The sequence below is a fragment of the Canis lupus genome, chromosome 20 (genome assembly GCF_003254725.2).
Source record: "Canis lupus dingo isolate Sandy chromosome 20, ASM325472v2, whole genome shotgun sequence".
Classification (NCBI taxonomy): Eukaryota; Metazoa; Chordata; class Mammalia; order Carnivora; family Canidae; genus Canis; species Canis lupus.
Window position 1 is genome coordinate 27,780,560 of NC_064262.1, and position 20,781 is coordinate 27,801,340.

The 20,781-nt window shown below is 42.5% G+C and overlaps 1 protein-coding gene and 1 long non-coding RNA gene across 11 annotated transcripts in view; one reads left to right on the forward strand and one right to left on the reverse strand.

The window, feature by feature from the left end:
* The window catches only part of LOC112666013 (uncharacterized), a 127,575-nt gene that overhangs the window by 55,281 nt on the left and 51,513 nt on the right, over nt 1–20,781 (forward strand). For 4 of the 9 annotated variants that reach the window (XR_004807631.2, XR_003140662.3, XR_003140664.3 and 1 more), the window contains exons 5-6: nt 8,068–8,223; nt 8,602–14,674. This is a non-coding gene — a long non-coding RNA (uncharacterized LOC112666013). Of the gene's footprint in view, nt 1–8,067; nt 8,224–8,601; nt 14,675–20,781 lie in introns of those variants that run through there. The other 5 variants (XR_007404176.1, XR_007404175.1, XR_004807632.2 and 2 more) reach the window with 2 other exon arrangements.
* SYNPR (synaptoporin) overlaps nt 17,976–20,781 on the reverse strand; it is a 290,191-nt gene continuing 287,385 nt past the window's right edge. For both annotated transcript variants that reach the window (XM_025456452.3, XM_035703529.2), the window contains one exon: nt 17,976–19,688. In XM_025456452.3, the coding sequence (XP_025312237.1) occupies nt 19,431–19,688 (258 nt within the window). In that variant the 3' untranslated portion in view covers nt 17,976–19,430. The remainder of the gene's footprint in view (nt 19,689–20,781) is intronic.

Sequence of the window (20,781 nt, forward strand, 5' to 3'; positions counted from 1 at the left end):
TCTCCTCACTAATTTTAATAGCCTCAGATTCATAGTGAGTGCACGATAGGTGTTTGCTTGTTTGTCATTTCTCTCTCCTCTCTCTCTCTCTCTAATAAGTTTTATGTCTACATTTTACTGCTCTCTTTCTGCATACCCACACTGTTGTGATCTTCTAATGGTCAGCATTGGGATGTCTTGTCTTTATGATCACCTTTTTATGTTACATGTTTCATGCAACATCTGTACTTGTTTGTTTTTTAATGAAACAATTCTTTTAGATTTGTTATCCAGGAGACAGCAGGCACAGAGCCCAAACCTGTTGACAACACACAAGTTCCCTTGTCAGGCCTTTTTTCTCTCTTTGGCTGGGTGTCAGCAAAACCACTTGGAAAGACTGTGGCTTTGTCATGGGCCCACCCAGTGGAGCTGCCAGCAGATGGCCTGAAGCATTTTACTGCCTGTCTGATATGGTGGAAATTAAATTCCTGAATAAGAATGCTGGACATTTGATTGGTCTGGGCATAAAATTATCCTACAGTGTAATGGGGGGAAAAGCAAGAACCTTCAATTTTCCATTGGTGACTGTCATTATGCAGACTTTTCTGATGCTCATTTGAGAGGGAAGAACTGGTTCTGATGATCGCTGGAGCAATCTGGGGCCTCTCTCATAAATAAAACATGCCCTATAATTGCAGTGACGCAGCCAACACACGCATACATGTAGAATCAATGCTTATTATCCCGTCAATTAACATGGAAAATTAAACAAGATTTTAGGCTTTGTTATTGTTAGCAATCCACTACCGATTAAGAGGGTCTGGAAGTCTTTGGTTAATCCGTGGCTTCTTAATTTAGGATTTTAATACCCACAGGGTGAAGAAATCAGGCGAGAATGCTCAGCTCCACACAATATGCTTAAAGAGATCTGGCTGAAAGACTGAAGGAATTGTTCATCCTGGCAAGAAAGTGCTCGCTTGCATTTTCCCAAAATGGTAGCTTATATGGGAAAAGGCTTGCTTTCAAAGTCATCTGAAAGTGTTTAACTATGTACCTTCAAACTTTTAATTTATTTTTGAATAAATAACACATTTCCATGCTTTAAACCAAACATATAAAAGGCATATAGTAAAACACCTCCTTCACATTCCTGTGCCCCATCTGCCCAGTTCTTTCTTCCCTCGGTTACAACCACCTTCGTCTAAATTAGTTACAAAACCTGAATTTCCTTTTCTTAAGAAAATCCTATGCATGGTTTTCATATAGAATCAGGATTGTTTTAAATCCTATAGGGGACCAGGCACAGAATGAAGGGAGACATTAATTCCTGACTATAAAACCAGGTCTCTAGTGGACATATGCTAGATTGATGGCTTCCCTCCCTCTCTATCCCATGCATCTCTCAGAGCTGTGTGCCTGCTGCCTGAGGTCTAATGAGCCGCTTTCTGTGCTTCTGAAAGTCGGAGAGGTCATGGCATTGCTTAGCTCAATAATTGGGAGTATTGCGAGCCTTCACTATTGTCCTAGGGGAGTTCTTGGCTGTCTCCTCCTCTGACCCGATGATTAGTCCTTTTCCTGCTGCCAGGTTCTGTCTATGCTGGGTCTTGTCTACTCTTATCTATTCCTGCCTTCCCCCAGGGAACTGGACTGCTCAGCTATCACTCAGGTCTTTATTTTTCTTGGCTTATATCACCAGCACACGACTTTTCAAACCCAGTGGAAGTGTTTTCTATGCTGGTGTCAGAGTTTGAGACTAATCTGTGCTGAAGAAGTAAAATACAATATGATCGAAGTCTCCACTGGTACTTCGATGTTGAAGAGAATATGGCTTAACCTGAAAGACTTTGATACCCAGAATACTAGCAAGATCTATGTGTTTTTTAGTACTTTTGTTTTACTCTCTTTTGGATTACATTCTCACCATAAGGTGCATATGGGTTTAAAAAGATATTATGTTGATAAAATTGTTCTTTTAAATTTAAAACAGCTGTCAATGTGTCTTCCTACTGGCATGTTGAAATTGGACAGATACAAATAAAGATAACCAAGTTGTAAACAGAAATATCCAATCTTGAGTCCAGCAGAGATATTAATACACCGAAGAATCTATTTGGAGGATTCTAATTTCCCTAACAAAATATATTTTCTCCTGAGCCATGACTTAGGAAAGCAGGCATCAGCACGTTGCCTTGAACTCCTCAGCACCTGTCATGATGATAAATTGTTACATAGCAAGTCTGCTTGAGCAAATCCCACTACCAATTTTAAATTGCTAAGCCCTTTTTGTAAGTTTCAGGGAGCACAGAGTACCTGAAATAACCCCAAATAAAAGTTAGTGGATACCTTAGTTACCTCCACCTGATTATCACTGACACCATCGATCAGCAAAAATTCTTCTTTATACACTTTGAGATTACTTCTTTCCAAATATCTAATTTAGAACAAGTGTTACTTTTGGAAAGAATGCACTGGAACATGTTTTGGAACTATTTTTTCATCATTGCATGAGTTAGAATAGATGCTTGCTTTTTACATATGTCTGTCTATCCATCCAGCCATCCATTCATCTATCCATCATTCATTCATAGAGTCATTTATTGTTTGACATTCAAATGATGTGTATCAGGCAACTGAGCAGGGCTTGGGGCTACATGAGGACACTGTATCAAGGCTTAGAGTCTCCACTCTCATGATGCTTACACTTTAGTGGAAGAGACAGACAATAAACAAGCATGAAAATTATTGATTTGGAAAAAGGAATCTGATACACCATCATGAAGTAGCATGGGGTGACAATATAAGCGGGGGCAACTTTAAGTTGAGGGGATCAGGGATGGCTTCTCTGATGATACTTAAGCTGAGTCCTAAATTAAGAATGAGCCAGCTGTGGGAGGTGTTGGGGGAAGAGCTTTCCAGGCAGAGGAAACAATATGTGCCAACTTTTGAGGTATGGAAAGGAGGCTGTTTGGGCTGGAGCACAGTGACCAAAAAACTGCCATGTGTGGTAAAAGGGGCTTATTCTGAGGCTTATGGGGAGCGGTGCAAATGTTTCAGATGGGTTAGAACATGGGGGGTGGATTATGGTGAAAAATGGATCAGGGTGGCATGAAAACAGATGGGGAGATAGGTTGGAAACTATTGACCTGTGGTCAAGATCAGAAATAAGCTATTTGTACAGAGATGATGGGTTAAGTGGAGAGGACAGGATATGGGGATGTCCCTCCCGAAGAAGGGGCTAGAAGAACTCAGAAGTCATTAGCTCGACTAAGTAGCTGTGGGATGGTTACAGGTTCTCTGCTATTTCTAGAGGCAGAGAAAACAGCAGGTATAACAGGTTTGGTGAGGTATGGGACATGAAGGGAGAGTAGGCAAGTGGAGGCTGGAAGGCGTCAGGGGCTTTCATCATGAAAGTATGGGAGGCAACAGACTGCAAAACTCTTGGCAGTTTCTTATGATCCATGAATGATGCCTGGCCTGGAGAGTTAGGTTTCAGAATTCATTCACCTGTGCTAGGGTTCAGGGACGCTAGGTAAGACACTAGTCTTTCCTTCCAGGAAATGCTTGTCTGGAGCAGTGAACTGAAGGAAATAAATGATGACAGCAGTGTGCAGATTGTACACAGTTCATTGAAAAGTACAAGCAGCTCTCTCTGCCTGGGGAAGTCCAGGTGGCTTTGTGGAGGAGGTATTCTTTTGGCTGGATTTCAAAAGAGGAGTCAGGGTTAACCAGACAGAGAAAGGCATTCCAAATAAGAGGAAGAGAATTTGCAAAGGCAAAGGCACAGAAATACAAGGTGCTACTAGTGTAAGGCTCATGGATAAACTGTGTGGGTGTATATACATGTATTGGGAAAGTCTCAGGGAAGTGGCTGGAGACAGGCCAAAGCCCAAGAGTAGGCATTAGAAGCTCACATGGCTCCTGGGGGCAGCCAGGCATTGGATTAATGAGTGAAGGAAAATGGAAGGTTGACAATTGGGAATGGTGGGGGACTTCGTGAACCTGGGGAATATAAGTGTCCTCGAAAGGGAGTAGAATCTTCACAGCTCCTGCCGACTACTCCAGGGTAGAAATGTTGTGAGGGCCTTTTGAATTTATTAATGAAGTCTGAAATGCAAAAATCTCTTGAATGTTGACCATTAATTCAAACTGTAAAGCACTGTGTGGGCCAAATGAAACACTTTTGTGAGCTGGGTGAGACTACGGGTTAATTGCTGGCAACTCATGCACTACTGACAATGGAGTTGCCTTGTTTCCTTTTTTATGTCTCCTCAGGTGGACAGTACAGGAGAGGTAAAACCTGATTAAATTCAGTGAACTAAGAGCTACTGGGTTACCAGCTAGCCCTTCTGGACATCAGAGTCCAGCAATTTGTTTCCCAGGTGTTAAAGGAATATTTACTGTGTAGTCAGTAGTGTTCTTTCTTACCTCTTGAAAATACGCACAAAATCTGCTGTGATTAGAGCCACATTGCCCAATATTGTGGCTACTAGCTACCCTACAGCTATTCAAATTTCAATTTGTTAACTAAAATTAACAAAAAGTAAAAATTCAGTTCCTTAGTAATACTGGTCATATTTTTCAAGACCTTGATAGCCACAGGTGGCTAGTGGCTACCATATTGGTCATACCAGATGCTGAATGTCTTTATCATCGTGGAAATTTCCACTAGACAGTGGTGCACTAGGTTTTAGGTGACAAATTGACTGTTCTGTGAGGAAACTAACTCCATTCAGAAAAATGCACTGTAGGAGTATATTTGGTGTAGACACAAAGTATTTTTAAAAATCTATCTTATATGTGTCTTTCTAAAACTAATTTGGTACTGCCTGTGTTATTTCAGATGGGGATGATCTGAAACATTTGAAGGATTAAATAGTTTTCATGTTTCCTTGGCAGTTCTTATCCTGAATGGTTTCATATTTCAGAATTTCCAAACAGTTGTAACAGAGTGCGTCGAGACATTCTCAGACTTGGGGGCCATGGTACCATGTGTATGTTTGCAGCAATGGATAGATTGGTGCTCTTTTTAAAAGTCTCTAAGAATGAGTAAAGACATCCATAGCTATTTATTGAGCAAATGTAAAATGCTTAGTAATCATACACTGTCACCAATGGAAACATTTTAAGTGTTTAGGAGCTTCTCTTCCAGCTTAGAAACACCTAGATGCAGACGGTGGCTTTACCACTCAATACCATTAGCATCAAAGCCCTTGTTTATTTTCCAATATTACAATGTGAGATGAGTACTTTTGTTATTCTCATTTTAAAAAAAAAAGAGAAATCAAGGCATACAGGGGGTTAAGTTTCATTTAGTGTCACACAGCTAATAATTGTGGTGAAGTTGTAGATCGAATTCAGGTAGTCTGACACCAAGGACAATTTTCTTTTCTTTTTTTTTTAAAGATTTTATTAATTTACTTGACAGACTGAAAGAGCAAGTGCAGAAGTATGTGGGGTGGGGAGGGGCAGAGGGAAAAAGAGAAGCAGATTCCTTGCTGACCAGGGAGCCCAGGACCCCAGGACACCAGGATCATGACCTGAGCTGAAGGCCATCCAGGTGCCCCTAAGGCCAATTTTCTTAACCACAGCACTCCCATGCTTCTTCTGATCATTGCCAGTTTATGAACTTCACTGGGCCTTGGTTTCCTCATCTGTAAAACAGGGATAATGTTACCTAGCTCACAGGAGTTCCTGCAAGGGTAAATCACATGACACAGCACCTATCAGCTACTGTTGGATTTATTCACTTTTAAAGAAAGGCATTCCTTAAGAGAGTTTTAAAAACTCAATCTCATCATAAAATAAAGATATTTACACAACAAAGCTATAATGTTTTTCTTTTACCTTATTAGAGTGGTAAAACCCCCAAATTAGATGATATCCTAATGTGACAAGGGTAAGGGGTAAGGCGTACTCCTGAGCACTGCTAGTGGGAATATATTAATATAACCTGTAAGGAAGGAACTGGATATATCTATAAAAATTATATCTTTTGACCCAAGAAACCATTTCCAGGTATTTATCTTTTCAGTAGGTTTGCTAGCATGTTTAAAGATGTGTGTTTAAAAATATTCATTGCTCTGATATTTTTGTAGCAGAATGTGGATCCAATAGTGTATGTGTGTGTTCTTCAGAAAAAGATTGACTTAACTAGGGCTCAGCAGACTTTTTGTATAAAGGAGCAGAGAGCAAATTTTTTAGGTTTTGTGGGCCACATGGACTCTGTTGTTATAGTGAGAAAGCAGCCTTAGGAGATATGTAAATCAATGGCCATGGCTGTGTGCCAATAAAAAACAGGTGGCTTACTGAATTTGGCTTGTGGGCTATCATTTGCACACTCCTGGCTTAAATAAATTATGGTGTGTCCACAAATGGGAATACCATTCAGTCACTAAAGAGAATATAAGACAATCTCTAAGACCTATGATTAAATGGAAAAATCACAACGTAGCAAGCACTTACAGAGCATCTACCATGTGCTAGGCAATATTCTAAGTGCTTTACCTCATGTGTTAATTCATTAATATTCATAGTTACCCTATAAGGTAGCTGCTACCACTATTACCCTCATTCTAGACAAAGAAGTTAAAGTGGCGCACATTAAGAAACTTACCTTCCCATAACCATTAAGTGTTGGAGCTAGAATTCAAACTACAATTTGAAACTTGAGACCAAACACTCATCCTATCATATGTTGCCTTCTAGAACAGGGTATAACAGTAAAGTGTGCTACCTTTTACATATATCAATAAATGGAATTACATCATCACTTTATTTTTCATTGACATCTCTAAGAAACTTTTTAGACACTTAAAAAAAAGGATTTTATTTATTTATTCATGAGAGACACAGAGAGAGAGAGGGGCACAGACACAGGCAGAGGGAGAAGCAGGCTCCATGCAGGGAGCTGGACGTGGGCTGGGTCTCTAGGATCACACCCTGGGCTGAAGGCGGCGCTAAACCGCTGAGCCACCTGGGCTACCCACATTTTTTTTTTTTTTTTTTTGAGAAAGTGCATACACCTGGGCAGAGAGGGAGAGGTGGAGGGAGAGGCAGAGAGAGAGAGAGAAAGAATCTAAAGCAGGCTTCATACCCAGCATGAGCCCTACACAGGACTCCCTTTCATGACCCTGAGATCATGACCTGAGCCAAAATCAGGAGTCGGACACTTAACCTACTGAGCCACCAGGAGCCCTTAGACATTTTTCCCTAATGGACTTCCAATGAAAAATTAGCATCTCAGACATAGTCTATCTGTTTAGGTAGTGTGTTATCTGTGTTTCGTACACAAAGAGCAGGACTTTTCTACCCTCCTCCTACCATGAACCGATTTTTAGCCTTTTAGGGTCAATACTGCCCTGTTGAGAATGAGTGGATTATGGGTGTACTTACATATTCATGGGCCATCTCTGGAAAGATCTGTATGAATGTGAGAATGTGAGAACAATGCTTCTGGGGGTATAGTCTGGGAGGGTCAGAAGAAGGAGACCTCTGATTATACAACTTTCTGCAAAAGTGAGAGGAAAATAAAGGCCCCTGAGCAGCCAAATCAAATAACCATGTAATGAAGGAGGGAGCACTTGCTGTGCTCCCCTCATTTGTCCTTGCCTGGCTGTGGTTCAGGAGCATTAATGAAGCCTCTGAGCCCCTGGGAAGTCCTTGCTTGGAGGAGGGCTGCCATTTCTTACTTCTGCGGGGAGGGTTTGTTTGCCTGGCTTCAGTGGTTTAGTTGACAGCTTCTCCTTCCCTTTTTCACACTAGAGGCTTTCAGGGTTCTTTCTTCCTCACAAACAACTCCAAATTGAAAAAAAATAGATTTTTAGTGATTTCTTTAACTTCTCTCCTAGAACCCAGAGATCCCCTTTTACGTCGTTACAATAAAATACAATTCCCATTCATTCTTTATTTCCCAACAAACTAACGCCTCCCTGGACCCCACAGTGAATTTGGGGGGTGGGGAGGTGGAGAGGGGAAGGAATGATGGCAGAAAGAACTGGTCAGAACAGGATAAGAATCTTCTAGGTTCTAAGCTTTGCTCATTCACTAAACTACTTTTCTGATCTGATGTTGAAACTTTCTATCATGCAGACATGAGCCCCACAGTGATCTGTATCCAACCATTAGTGACCCCTTGGTATATGTGACTCAGTGGAGAGTGGAGACCAGCATTAAAAAACACATGAAGTACAATAGAATGGAACAGACAAGTCCAGTGACAAATGGAGTGTGTCTCATGCGGTAAAGGTAAGACTTGTTTTGTGAAACTCAGAGGTTAGTGGTGTGGGTGCACTGGGGCACATTCCAAATGTATTTACTGTTCAGAGCGCCTGTACTGCAAAGAGATGAGCCCAGTGCAGTGGCCGGGCCTTGTGTGATCACCTGGAGCTTCTGTATAAATGCTCACCCGCTCCAGGCATCCTTTATCCTGTCGCACTTTCTAAAATCCTCCATCGCATACCAATATCTACACTTAGGTTTCTGGAAATTATCATTTCCATTTCACTTTGCAACAATACGTTCAAACATGTGTGCCCCCTAAATTCGGAAATTCCTCGATTCTGAATATGAGAACCAAATATTGGCGGCCTAAAAATTCACATGAATTTATTTCCCCCTTTGTAGGAAGAGGATGAAGAGTAAAGGATCTGTGGCGGAGCGATGACGGAGGGTCAGCGAAGTTAGCAGGTCAGATGGTCAGAAAGGAGCTTGGCCCTGAGGGCAGATTAAAGGAAAAGTCTGCAGCCTGTGACTGACTACTACTATCCCACTACTATCCCACTTATCTATACTTATCCTGATCTTTCCTTCTCCCAGCTAATGCCATTTTCTGAGTCAAGTCCCAGGAGGTTCTGCTGTGCTCTCCTAAGACTCTCATGTCTCTGGGGTAATTCTTCACGGATCATCTTACCTCTGTCATCTGCCTCCTACAATGGATCACCTTTGTAGTTGTCTTTACTTAGGCATTTGCTGGAAACTGCTGTGTTGGCTTATAGGAACACAAGACCAAGGGGGTGTGAGAGGGAGGTGGCAGGGACCCTGGATCTTTGATCTACTATCTCCATTGGTTCCTGGTTTAAATTTTCAACTGTGGTTCCTGGCTAAGCACTTCTCTTCTTTGCCAGACAATGACCCTTACTTTGACCCTGGGACATCCTCTTTGTGAAGACATGGTCTTGGTGTCATGCTGTGTGCTGTGCTATGTGTGCAGCCTAGGCCTGGGGGGCTTTCCCTGACCTGCTGTGAACTTTGAAGGAAGCCAAGTCTATCACATTGGGCTTTTTTGGGGCTTGGTCCTGGATCTCCTTCCATACCAGGCTGAAGGGGACAGCTCTGTTGTCAATGGAGATGTGGTCCAATGTGGTCCTTAGTGCTGGGCTGGGGACTAGCCTTAACCTCCAAGTGTTGTGTGATGATCCTGAGGAGACCAGTTAAGGATGCCTAGGAACAGTTGAGAAGAAAACCAGAAAACCGGATTGCACAGAAACCAGCCATGCTAAAGCTCTGCTTCAAGCACACAGTCACTATTTCATGATGGTTATCCAAAGTTTAGAATTCAAATGAGTTAGATAACAATATTCTTTCTCCATCTCTGATGTGTTACATTATCTAGTTTACTTGCTTGAATTCTTGGGATATTTGATGGTGATTGCATTAAATGAGACTGGAAACATAGGAGGAACAGATTTGGGGGAAAGATTATGGTTAACATGTCACATGCTGAGTTTAATGTTTGCCTCGGCCCTTTGGTACAGAAGTCAAGTATGGGAGACAAAGGAGTTGTTTTCTCTTCTTTTCTATAAGATCAGGCAAAGCTCTTGCACCTTGATCACAAATTCACCAGATCTTTCACTGCCCCTAAAGTGGAATTAGCTTGTTTATTACTTATTAGGGGTTTTGGGGGTGCAGAGGAAAAGGTGGGTAAAATGGATGGTCCCTAGCATAAGGCACAGGTATGGCTTCAGGTGACTCCTGTATCATGACCTGGAGATGGTGCAGTTTGCAAACAAGGCAATGGGGTAATAAGAAAGAGTACATCGATATGAGCTGGTGAAAGCCAAGGTCTGCAGGCCTCACAGTGCAGGGAGCCCTTTCTGTGTGGGCACAATGGGAACTATTTGTAAATATGCTGGAAACTTCCTACAGGAAAGATAACATTCTTTTTCCTCTCTGGTTCATCAATATGTTATATCATCTAGGTTGCATATTTTATGAGAAACCTCTAACATAATAGCTTGTCTAATCTACTACATTGCATTCGTTCAACATTTATTGAGTACCTGGTATATTCCAGGCACTCTTCCAGGTACTGAGAATACAGGTGTGTGCATTTAGCAAAGTCCCAGACCTTTGTGTAGTGGGAGAGAGATGAAGGACAAATAAATAAATGAATACATAATGTAATTTCAGGTCTATCTGCAATCTCTCCCTTTGGACTGTAAGTACATTGAGGGAAGTACTTTGTTTATCCAGCTGTTTCTCCAGCCGTGTGTTGGACTGAACGAATCTTTGGTGCCTTCCAGGAGCCCGTCAGTAAACACTGCATTTTAATTACTAGAGCACTTCAACAAGGAACGTTGTAAATACGGGCTACCTGACTGGGAGCATGGTCAAAGTTGATGTCTCAAAATATGAACGTTGAAAATCTATCAGTTGCCACACATTGGTCCTATAGGCTGGGTCATCTCACTAACAGAAAAATTAGTGTTGTCGATTGGAACACCTATCAGTTTTAATCATCGTTATCAGCTACTCAGCCCTCTGATTAGGCAAGTCTGCTAGGAAATTTACTGACCTGTGGGGGGTGGGTAGAGTGGTAGGCAGAACAGTGACCTCTGCCCCCAAATGCCCAGAACTCGTTCATACCCTAATCCCAGGAACCTAAGGTTACATGGCAAGGGGCACTAAGGTTGCTGATGAAGATAAGGTTGCTAATCAGTTGACCTTAAAGTCAGGAGATGATTCTGGCTTATCCAGACTGGCGCAAACTCATCACAAAGATTCTTAAAAATACAAGAGAGAGGCAAAGAGGAAGTTAGCGTGATGCCACGTGAGAAGAACTTGACCTGCTGCTGCTGGCTTTGAGAAGAAAACCAGAAAGAGTCAAGAGCCATGGAATGCAGGTGACTTCTAAGGTAGAAGTGTCAAAGAGATGGATTCCTCCTAGAGCCTCCAGAAAGGATCTAGCTCCACCAGCTCCTTGGTTTTAGCCCAGTGAGACCCCTGTTGGACTTCTATCCTACAGAACTTTAAGATAACACATGTGTGTTGTTTAAGCCAGCAAGTTCATGGTAATTTTGGCAGCCAGAGAAAACTAGTAAAAGTAGATACCACAGTCTCATATTATGTGGATGAGGAGTCTGAGGTCCAGAGATATTGAGGCACTTTTATAGGCTCACACAGTCTGGACCCGATGATGGAATCTAGATGTGAACCCAGTTCTACTACAAGACTATGCTTGCACTCTGCTGCTGGGAAGTTAGACGATCAATTAGCGTTAATAAAGTAAATGACACATCTACTAATGCCTAAAGATGCAACTCAAAGCTTCCAAGACATATGTCTGGACCTAGGGTCTCCTCTGAGTTAACTGTTTGTGTTGAAAAATGCATTCCCCATTAGTGCATGTGGCTCCGTGCTAGGTTCTGTGGAAACATATCAATAATAAATGTGAAATTTTAAGAAGGTGTAGGAGCTTCGAGAGAGCAAGATTAACAAAGGATTTGTGAAAAGAATAGCAATGCTTGGGGTGATGTGTAAGCTATAGAATGTATCAAATTCTGGAAGTAATGTGACATTGGAGATCAATCAGAATAGACTGAAGTGTCTGAAGACACCAGAGGAGAAAATATCCAGGAGAAACTTCAGTTCACAGAAAAGAAGGGAAAATAGTTTAAGTATGAAAAACTGTTGAGTTTGCATTTTACTTGTGTGTGTGTGTGTTCACCAAAGTGGCATGAAAGCGAGTAATGTGTCACCTGAAATTGTTTCTGGTAAGTAGGGAGATGACTTTAAGGTCATATGAGCCAGTGCATCTAGTTCACTGAACAAGCCAATTAGACTCTCTTAGGGTGCAAGAGGGCAATCAAAATATGAATAAAAGAACAGTGGTTTGAAGACAAACACTTTCTCAGCCACCAGGAAACCTATTAGACTTATTACAACCTCCTAAAAGTGTCTTGTTCGATAAACCAGGACACCTGCGCCTTTAGTGAAAATACTCAACTAGACTTAAAATATTTCTACTTTCAGGACATCTTCTGTTCTCATCTTGGCCTTTTAATGTCCACTGTACATTTTGCGTGGAAGTCATAGCCAGGGCCATTCTTGGAAGTACTTGCTGCCAGCAGGTTTTCTGAGGAGCATTCACCTGAGCCCTAAAACCCAGCAACGCCTCAAGACTCCAAGTCAAGCATGTTAAGAAATCACTTGGTTCAACTGGACCTTTAGTGGTCTTAATGACTTAATTAACTTGTTCAGTGTGCTGAGTCTGATTTTATTCATGTTGACAAATGATTCTGGCCGGAGCTATCCTTCCAATTATTAGGGACTCAGTATTCCTATGGAAGGTCGAGTGAAGCACTTGATGGTCTAGGTCTTTGTTGAATGAGCCCCAATGGGACAGACAAAGCACCTCTGGCTTAAAACGTAGAACAGTGGGGTAGCACTTGTTGGGGTCTAGCAAGGTGGTCTAGAGCAAGGAGTCTTATGTAGAGAGACCTGAATTTGAATTTGGGGTCTGCCCACTTCCAGCTCAGTAACCTTGAGCTACAGGTCGCCCAACCTTTACAAATCTCACTTTTCTCACCTGCTTGATGGGCATGAAAATAGCATTGTATCTTGCATTTCCCATGAGAATTAGATAGGCAAACGAGTCTAAAGTATATAGCATAGTTCTCTGTGCAGTTTGGATGATCAGTAGATACCAGCAATTAACTATTTCTATTAGTGATGGTGACAATAAGGATTTTGTCATCATGTCAATCCTCTGAACTTTGGTTTTCTGACCTCGTGTGGGAGTAATACTAGCACCTCTCAGTGCTGTTATGGTTAAATGCAAAGTGGCTGGTGTGTTGTAAGTGCACAGTAAATGTTAGTTGTTACTTAACAGCTGTTATTAAAAATTGTTGTCTTTGGGGAGTTAGGTAATATCATATGGCATATTGAGGTTTAAGTCATATTTATATGCTGGGTAGACTGGAGGGGTTCATGGGAAAAAAATCTCTCAGGATTAAAAGGAGAGGGACTTATTCTAGTCTTTTCCTGACATTAAGTTGGTGAAGCTACTTACTGGAGCCAAACCCCAGGGTGGCAGACACTGTTTATGGCTCACACACACCCTCCTGGAACTCAGCACAGCATACACGCTGAACCAGTGACTCCCACCTGCCAGCACCTGCCACGCTGCCCGAAGCTTTCTCTGCTGTAGCCGCATCCCCTGTGCACAGGGTCATCTAGAAGTGGTGGGGAATCATCACTCTCCCAAAGTCGCTGTTCAGTGACTGACAGGACTTGATGGATAAATCTCACGGTTCCTTTGTCCCTTGGTTATACTAAGTGGGAGTGTGCTGCTCTGCATCTCAGGCTTTCCGGGGGGACTGAGCCCCAGATGCGCACAGCTGTACCCTTCTCCATAATGCAAGATTTATTTGCTCACCTCCCTTCTTTCGTTCAGTTCCCAGTTCCCTACTTGTGGTTGAATTCTGGCCTCAGAGTCTACTTCTCTGGGGGACATGGTGACAAGGCATCCACTTTTTCACTGGGTGAAATGAAATTAGAGTTGTTATGACCTTTGAACATCAAACTGCATATGCTTTGGGTAGGTGAAGACTTCCTATTCTTCTGCCAGCATTGAAGATTTCCGAGCACAGATTCTGTAGACCTAAGAACCAGCCTAACACAGGTAGAGCTTCCCTCCTCATTCAGACTACAATGTTCTCATTCCAGGGCTTCTGGAAACTCATACTGTGTCCATCCTCCTCCAACCCTATTGCTCATTTCAGGTTATCTTGTTTTATTTCCTCCTTAGTATTTACCACTATTTGAATTTCTCTTATTTCTTTATTTGTATATGAGCACTCTGCCTAACACCAGACTATAAAATCCACAAGCACAGAGATAATGTCTCTCTCTGTCAAATCTGATTCCCAGCAACTTAGAGCAGAGCTTGGCATGTGGTAGGTACTCAGTAAATAGCTCATGAATCAATTGATGAATTAATTTATCCAGTCTGAGCATCCCCATTGACAGGGAGTTGCAAAAATAATACATCAGGTCCCAAGAACCCTTTACTCAGCTTCCCCTAATGTTGACATGTCACTACAGCACAATACGAAAGCCAGGAAATTGATCTTTACAAACCGAAAATTGTATCTTGTTATTACTCTGTTTACCTGCTTTGTGGCTTCCTATTTCACTTAGAATAAACTTTGTCTCCTGTGTCCTACAAGGCTCTTTGGGGTCCGGTTCTTCCAAACTCTGAAGTCCCACCTCCCTACCCTTCCTTACATGTCCTGGCCCCCCAGCTTTGCTCTTGTCATTTCTTCAGAGGAGCTGGGTGGTCTCCTCCCTGAGGCCCTCGGGTGTGATCTCCTCTGCCTGACATGTTCTGCCCACTACCATGCCTCCCCATTCTGTATGTCTCAGCTTAAATGTCACCTTCACCAAGAGGCTTTCTAGGGCAGCCCAGGTGGCTCAGCGGTTTAGCACCGCCTGCAGCCCAGGGCCTGATCCTGGAGACCTGGGATTGATTCCCACGTTGGGCTTCCTGCATGGAGCCTGCTTCTCCCTCTGCCTGTTGCTCTGCCTCTCTCTCTCACTCTGTATCTCTCATGAGTAAATAAAATAAAATAAAAAATCTTAAAAAAAATTCTAAAAAAAAAGAGGCTTTCTGGGACCATCCTATTTTACTTCTCCCCATTCTTGTGCCTCATTTCTTCCCTTCAGAGCACCAATCAAAACTTATTCTTACACATTTGGCTTATTTACATGTCTGTTATTGGAGTCTTTCAATCTTTAGTGTAAGCTCCAAGATGCCAGGAGCTGTGTTTTGCTCATCTCCGTACAATGAGAAGTTTGACTTTTAAAAACTCAGGCTTATAAAGTGTGGAGTAGGTTTATACCTCAACATTCAGTTAGCCAGCTAACATCTGTAGAGTACCCTAGGGTCCACTGACCTTTCCCACACACGACCAGGTCACTGCCCCGTAAAGTAGGATTATCTGCATCCTTGTTTTACAGACTGACAATAGTAAGATTCATTGGTCACTGCAGAAGGGATTGTAATGCCCTAATGTTGCTTCCTTTGGCCAGCCTCGAATTTCAGCCACTGTTATTCAGGATGGCTCCTGCTGGTGATCTCCTTCATGCATGCTGCTTTCAAGGCTCCCCTTGACCTCTCCTCAAGGTCACAGTCTCTAAGAGATGGGGAGGAAGGATGGTGGTAGCACTCATGCTGCTTCCCCTCCTCCCACTCCACCCATGACCTAATAGTTGTTAAGCCTTGGGCATATTTCTCTGCAGTCACAGCAGCCTGCTCAGCCTGTAGGGAAGTGTAACTTGGAAATGAGGGAAAGTTACCACCTTGTGGGGAGCTCTCAACCAACGGGGGCTGGGGATTGCTAGATGGACTCCAGATCCTGTCCCTTGATGGGTAATTGGTGTAGCCAGTCTGAATATGACTCAGGAACCCTGCTGGGTTTCCCCCTTCTCTCTCTCTTCCCTTCACCCCCTCACTCTTGCCTCCTGGAATCACCTTACCCTGGAACTCAACAGTGCCTACTGGGTGTCCTAATGCCTTTAAATGCCTTACCTTTTTCATCCTGATAGCATCTTGTGAGGCAGATATTATCATATTATCCCCATTGTAGGGAGGGGACAGATGAATGAGTGAGAAGTTAAGTGTCTTGCCAAAGGCATTCATTGATGTGTCCACATCGCCCAGTGAGTGAGGGTAGTCCCTGGGGTGTTAACTTCCCTTCACGTTCAGGCTGCACTTGCCTTCAGCTGTGGCTTCAGAAAGTCTGGGGCTTTGGAGAGGGATCAGGGAAGAAATTCAAGTCAAGAAGTCAAGTAAATGGCAGCACGGGAGATTCTAACCCAGGCAAATGGGATCTCAGGACCCACCTATTCTCCTTGGATGCATTACCTCCTTCCAAGGAAAGGTCAGGAGGATGAAGTCACACCCCAAAATACATCTAGGAGCAGAGAAGCTTCAACTCCCAGTTAAGACCAGTGGGCACAGAGACCTAGCTCTCCTGCTAACTGATTGTCCACTTTTTAAAGGTCAGGTCTTCTACTTTTTTTCTTGAAATCAGAAGGAATAAAACCAGCTTAGTGAAATAACCTATTGTTTTGTAGGAGCAATTTATTGTGAATCTGCAGTGGACCGTGGAAGCTTGTCTCTATTTAGACCAGAGCAGGCAGTGCTTTCCCTTGATCAGAGACCCCAGGGTACTTTGGGCTAAGGCTAGTAATGAGAACTTCTGGCTATAGGGGTTTCTCTGCTTTGGAGAGTCCATGACAGTACAAGAAGCAGAGGCCACTATCTCCTCTTGGAGAACAGGGGATCCCTGGGTGGCTCAGCAGTTTGGCGCCTGCCTTTGGCCCAGGGCGCGATCCTGGAGTCCCGGGATCAAGTCCTGAGTCGGCTCCCTGCATGGAGCCTGCTTCTCCCTCCTCCTGTGTCTCTGCCTCTCTCTCTATGTCTATCATCAATCAATCAATCAATCTTAAAAAAAAAAAAAAAGTGTCCTCCTGGAGAACACAGAAGGAAGCGGTCACATTCAGCCACTGTTCCCAGGAAATGAGAAGTCTCCCTTCCCATAGCCAGCTTGCTGCCTCGCAGATGTCAGCAGTCCAGGCCACTTCCTCTGCCTGGGGAGTCTTTTCTTCTTGTCTTCCTGTAGTCTACACTCTACCCTGCAGCCACTGAGATCTTTCCAAAATGCTAATCTCATTATACCCCACTTCCACTTAAAATCCACTAGTGAGGGGATCCCTGGGTGGCTCAGCAGTTTGGCGCCTGCCTTTGGTCCAGGGCACGATCCTAGAGTCCCGGAATTGAGTCCCGCTTCAGGCTCCCGGCAGCGTGGAGCCTGCTTCTCCCTCTACCTGTGTCTCCGCCTCTCTCTCTCTCTCTTTCTCTATGTATATCATGAATAAATAAATAAATAAATCTTAAAAAAAAATCCACTAGTGAGTTCCCTTAGCTTCTTTGTGGATAAAGACGGGATTCTCAACCATGATTGCCTAGCAGCACCTCCCTCCACCCACGAGCCCACCAGCAGCCCACCTCTGCAAAGATCCCTTCACTCACTGTACTCAGGCAACCAGACATTTCATCCTGCCTCCCACCTTCTGAGATGCTTTGCAAGGATGCTCTCCCTCTGGGATACTCTTTCTGTCTGTGTGAAACCCAGGGCAGGCATCTAGTCTAAAGCTCTCTGATCTCCCTCTATAACTAGCTCAAGACTCTTGGATAAGTGTTCTCATGGACTCCTCTGTCTCTCTGTGCTGCACCCCATTTAAGTGGAGTGTGACTATTTTAATGTCTACCTCTCCTTTTTTAAAAAAAATTTAATTTGTTTATGACAGACACAGAGAAAGAGAGGCAGAGACACAGGCAGAGGGAGAAGCAGGCCCCATGCAGGGAGCCCAAAGTGGGACTTGATCCCAGGTCTCCAGGATCACACCCCAGACCGAAGGTGGTACTAAACCGCTGGGCCACCAGGGCTGCCCAATGTCTATCTCTCCTAATACAAGGTCAGCTTCTCAAGGTGAGGCACATTTCTTTTTTTTTCTTACTCTCACATCCCCAGCGCTTTGCATAGCAGTGGGTGTAGAGGGGGTCCTAAAATGGGAGAACCAATGAAGGAACAACCCTGGGCTTGGAAACAAGGGCAGGGGAAGAGACTGGAAACACTGCACATTTATACCTTGCTCTTTCACTGTTAAAGCTAACCAGGTTCTATTGTAATTCTGCACTATCCAGCCAGCACTGTAAGCAATAACTTTATTAAGGTCAAATAGATATCACAATACAGATTTATCCAACAGGATCCAGAAACTGGTTACAGATATCATCTAAGAAACACGGCTGTTTTGTGTTAAAATGCTTCCAACATCACATCACACAGAGTTTATACATCGATAACAACTTTTATCTGGAAATACAGATGCACGGTTTGCCCTCACTGCTGGGCCTTGATGTTTCAATCAAGTTAAAACAAAGAAGCGAAGATTGGCATTTTCTTGATAATGAATACATTCTGAGGAATATTTCATGAGAACCCTCTTTGGGATCAGAGTCGCTCACGGAAGTCATTTCTAATTTATGGATAACACTCAAATCAGAATCAGTAATTAGTAAGTTAAGCCGTGACTTGAGAATTTTTAAGAATTGGATCAAGGAACATATTAACTTTACAAATAAATAGGATTTAAAATTTTTAGCTGGTAGTGTAGTTTCTACAGAACATCTTTTATAAATTAATATGTTGGCACAATAGCTTCTCGGCTGTGGTGTCTGATATCTGCATCTCTATGATTCTAAGAAAACAACATTCCATAAACACAAACACTTATTGGGCTTATTGTTCATGGTCCATTGGATAAGAGCCACAAAACACCTTAGAAAGTTACAAGAATGTAAATATTTAGCTAAGTAAGTAGAATAAATATTGGGCAGTTGCCATATATAACACTGAATATCGACTAACAGGGAAAAAAATCCCAAACCTTAGTTACAATGCATTCAGAATTGGGTAAAGCCAAAGAGACAAATCTGCAAGTATACAAAGAAATGAATATATTTTTCTTTAAACGTCCATTTAACAAATTCATGGTGCAAACTGGAAAATTTTCATAAATACAGTTCAATTGTTCGTTTTGAGAGAAAATGCTTATTCATGCACTAAATCATATGAGCACTGATTGATTCATCAAGTAAAAAAAAAAATACAGAGTAACTGTCTGAAACAAATACCTGGAGACTCACATTCCTACAGGGTCTGAAACCAAACACAATGACACATGCACATGTGATACACCAAATAGTCTTATAGAAATCGTTAAAACATCTTTCGCATCAAAACGCTTAGGGAAACTCAGTGCTATATAATTTACTTTATGCATAATACATACTAGAGACTTTAAGCTACAAAATGCTTTTACTATCTCAACACACCTACAAAACGACCATAAAAGTATCTGTGTATATAACAGGGTACTCTCCAATTAGGCTTCTATGATGAATAATGTATCTCTTCATGTCGTCTCCTCTCTAAGTACCATTTATCATAACCCAGGCCTTTCTGCCTTAATGAGGACTACAGATATCTGATTTACATTCAACACCCTCTGCATTAATAATTGATTGAAACTCTTATAAAACTCTTCTGCTACTAGAATGGAAAGTGGTGAGGCTATCTCCAGAAGACTGCAAATACTACCTGTTAAATCTGATTGGTAAAAGAGGCGGGGCCACTGGACTGTTGACCAAACTCATCTGAGGACGGCCCCAAGCTCGCCTGCTGGCTATACCCACTGCTTGACCCATAGCTGTCTTGGTTGTACCCGCCTTGGTTATAGCTGCTCGAGTGCTTTTCCATTGGGTCTGAAAGATATCTCTGTCCCGAGGAATGCCAGCCAGTCTCCTTGAAAACAAACCAGATGTTTCCAGCCCAGAGGATAAAGTTCAAGAACCCAAAGACCTGAAGGAGAATCAGAACAAATGAGTTGATAGTCAGAAGCGCAAGAAAAATCTTAATTTCAGAAAAATCCTTCACAATACGTAAGGCTACTTTTCATTCAATATTGAGATCTTTTCCAAGTTTTCATTTGGATCTGTTATTTCATTTAGAATATCTGACTTTTATTGAATGCTTACTCCATGTTGGGCATTGTGTAAAGGGCTTAATGTATATCCATTCATTCAGTCTGAGAAGAAGGTTCTGTTATTATACCCATATTAAAGATGTGAAAACTGAGATTCAGGGCAAGAATCTTGTTTAAGGTCACATGACTTAGTAAGTAGTAGATGAAGGTCAAGATCTGACTGACTCCATAGTCTGAGCCCTTACTTAAATGTTACCGTCTCCCCAAATGAGGTATTCCTCATTATATAAGAGGCCTTTGGGGGTACAGAATCGAGAACTTTGATTTTAATGATAGTGCATTAATTTATTAGATTACCTTCCCTTTATGGCTAGAGATATGACTCTTCCAGTTCTTGTAATGCTATAAAAATGAATCAACTAAAGATGGAAGTATGGTATAAGCATTTGTACAGGTGGTATCCAGGTGAGCACATGAATGATAGTGTACATACATATTGTGACTTTGAATAGTTGTGCTTTCTGTGCCTCTCACGTTCAGAGATGAATGTTGAAATCACATGATGAATGAAATGCGGGTTTCAGGGAAGATGTTTTCCTAAGAACTGGATGTGCTGTTTTCCTATAGAAATTCCTCTTATTCCCCCAAAGGGTATTGTTTATAAGTCAGAGGATCAGGCATTGACTCCCCAAGCCCTGAGTATTTGATGGAAGCAGAACTGTTTACTGATGCAAGAGGCCCTAAACGGAACAGAGGGCATTGGTTGACCTGGGAATTAACCACAGGCAGTCAATTTTAACAGCTCCCTACTGGGGATAGACAACAGTATGATATAAAGCTGTGATGACAGCTTTATCTTTAGTAAGCACTCCAGCATGACAATCATCAATCAAAATGCGCTTGGGCCACCACCATCACTCTGGAACACAGGGTCCTAGAAGTCTCTTACTGGGCCAAAATTTATCCGTT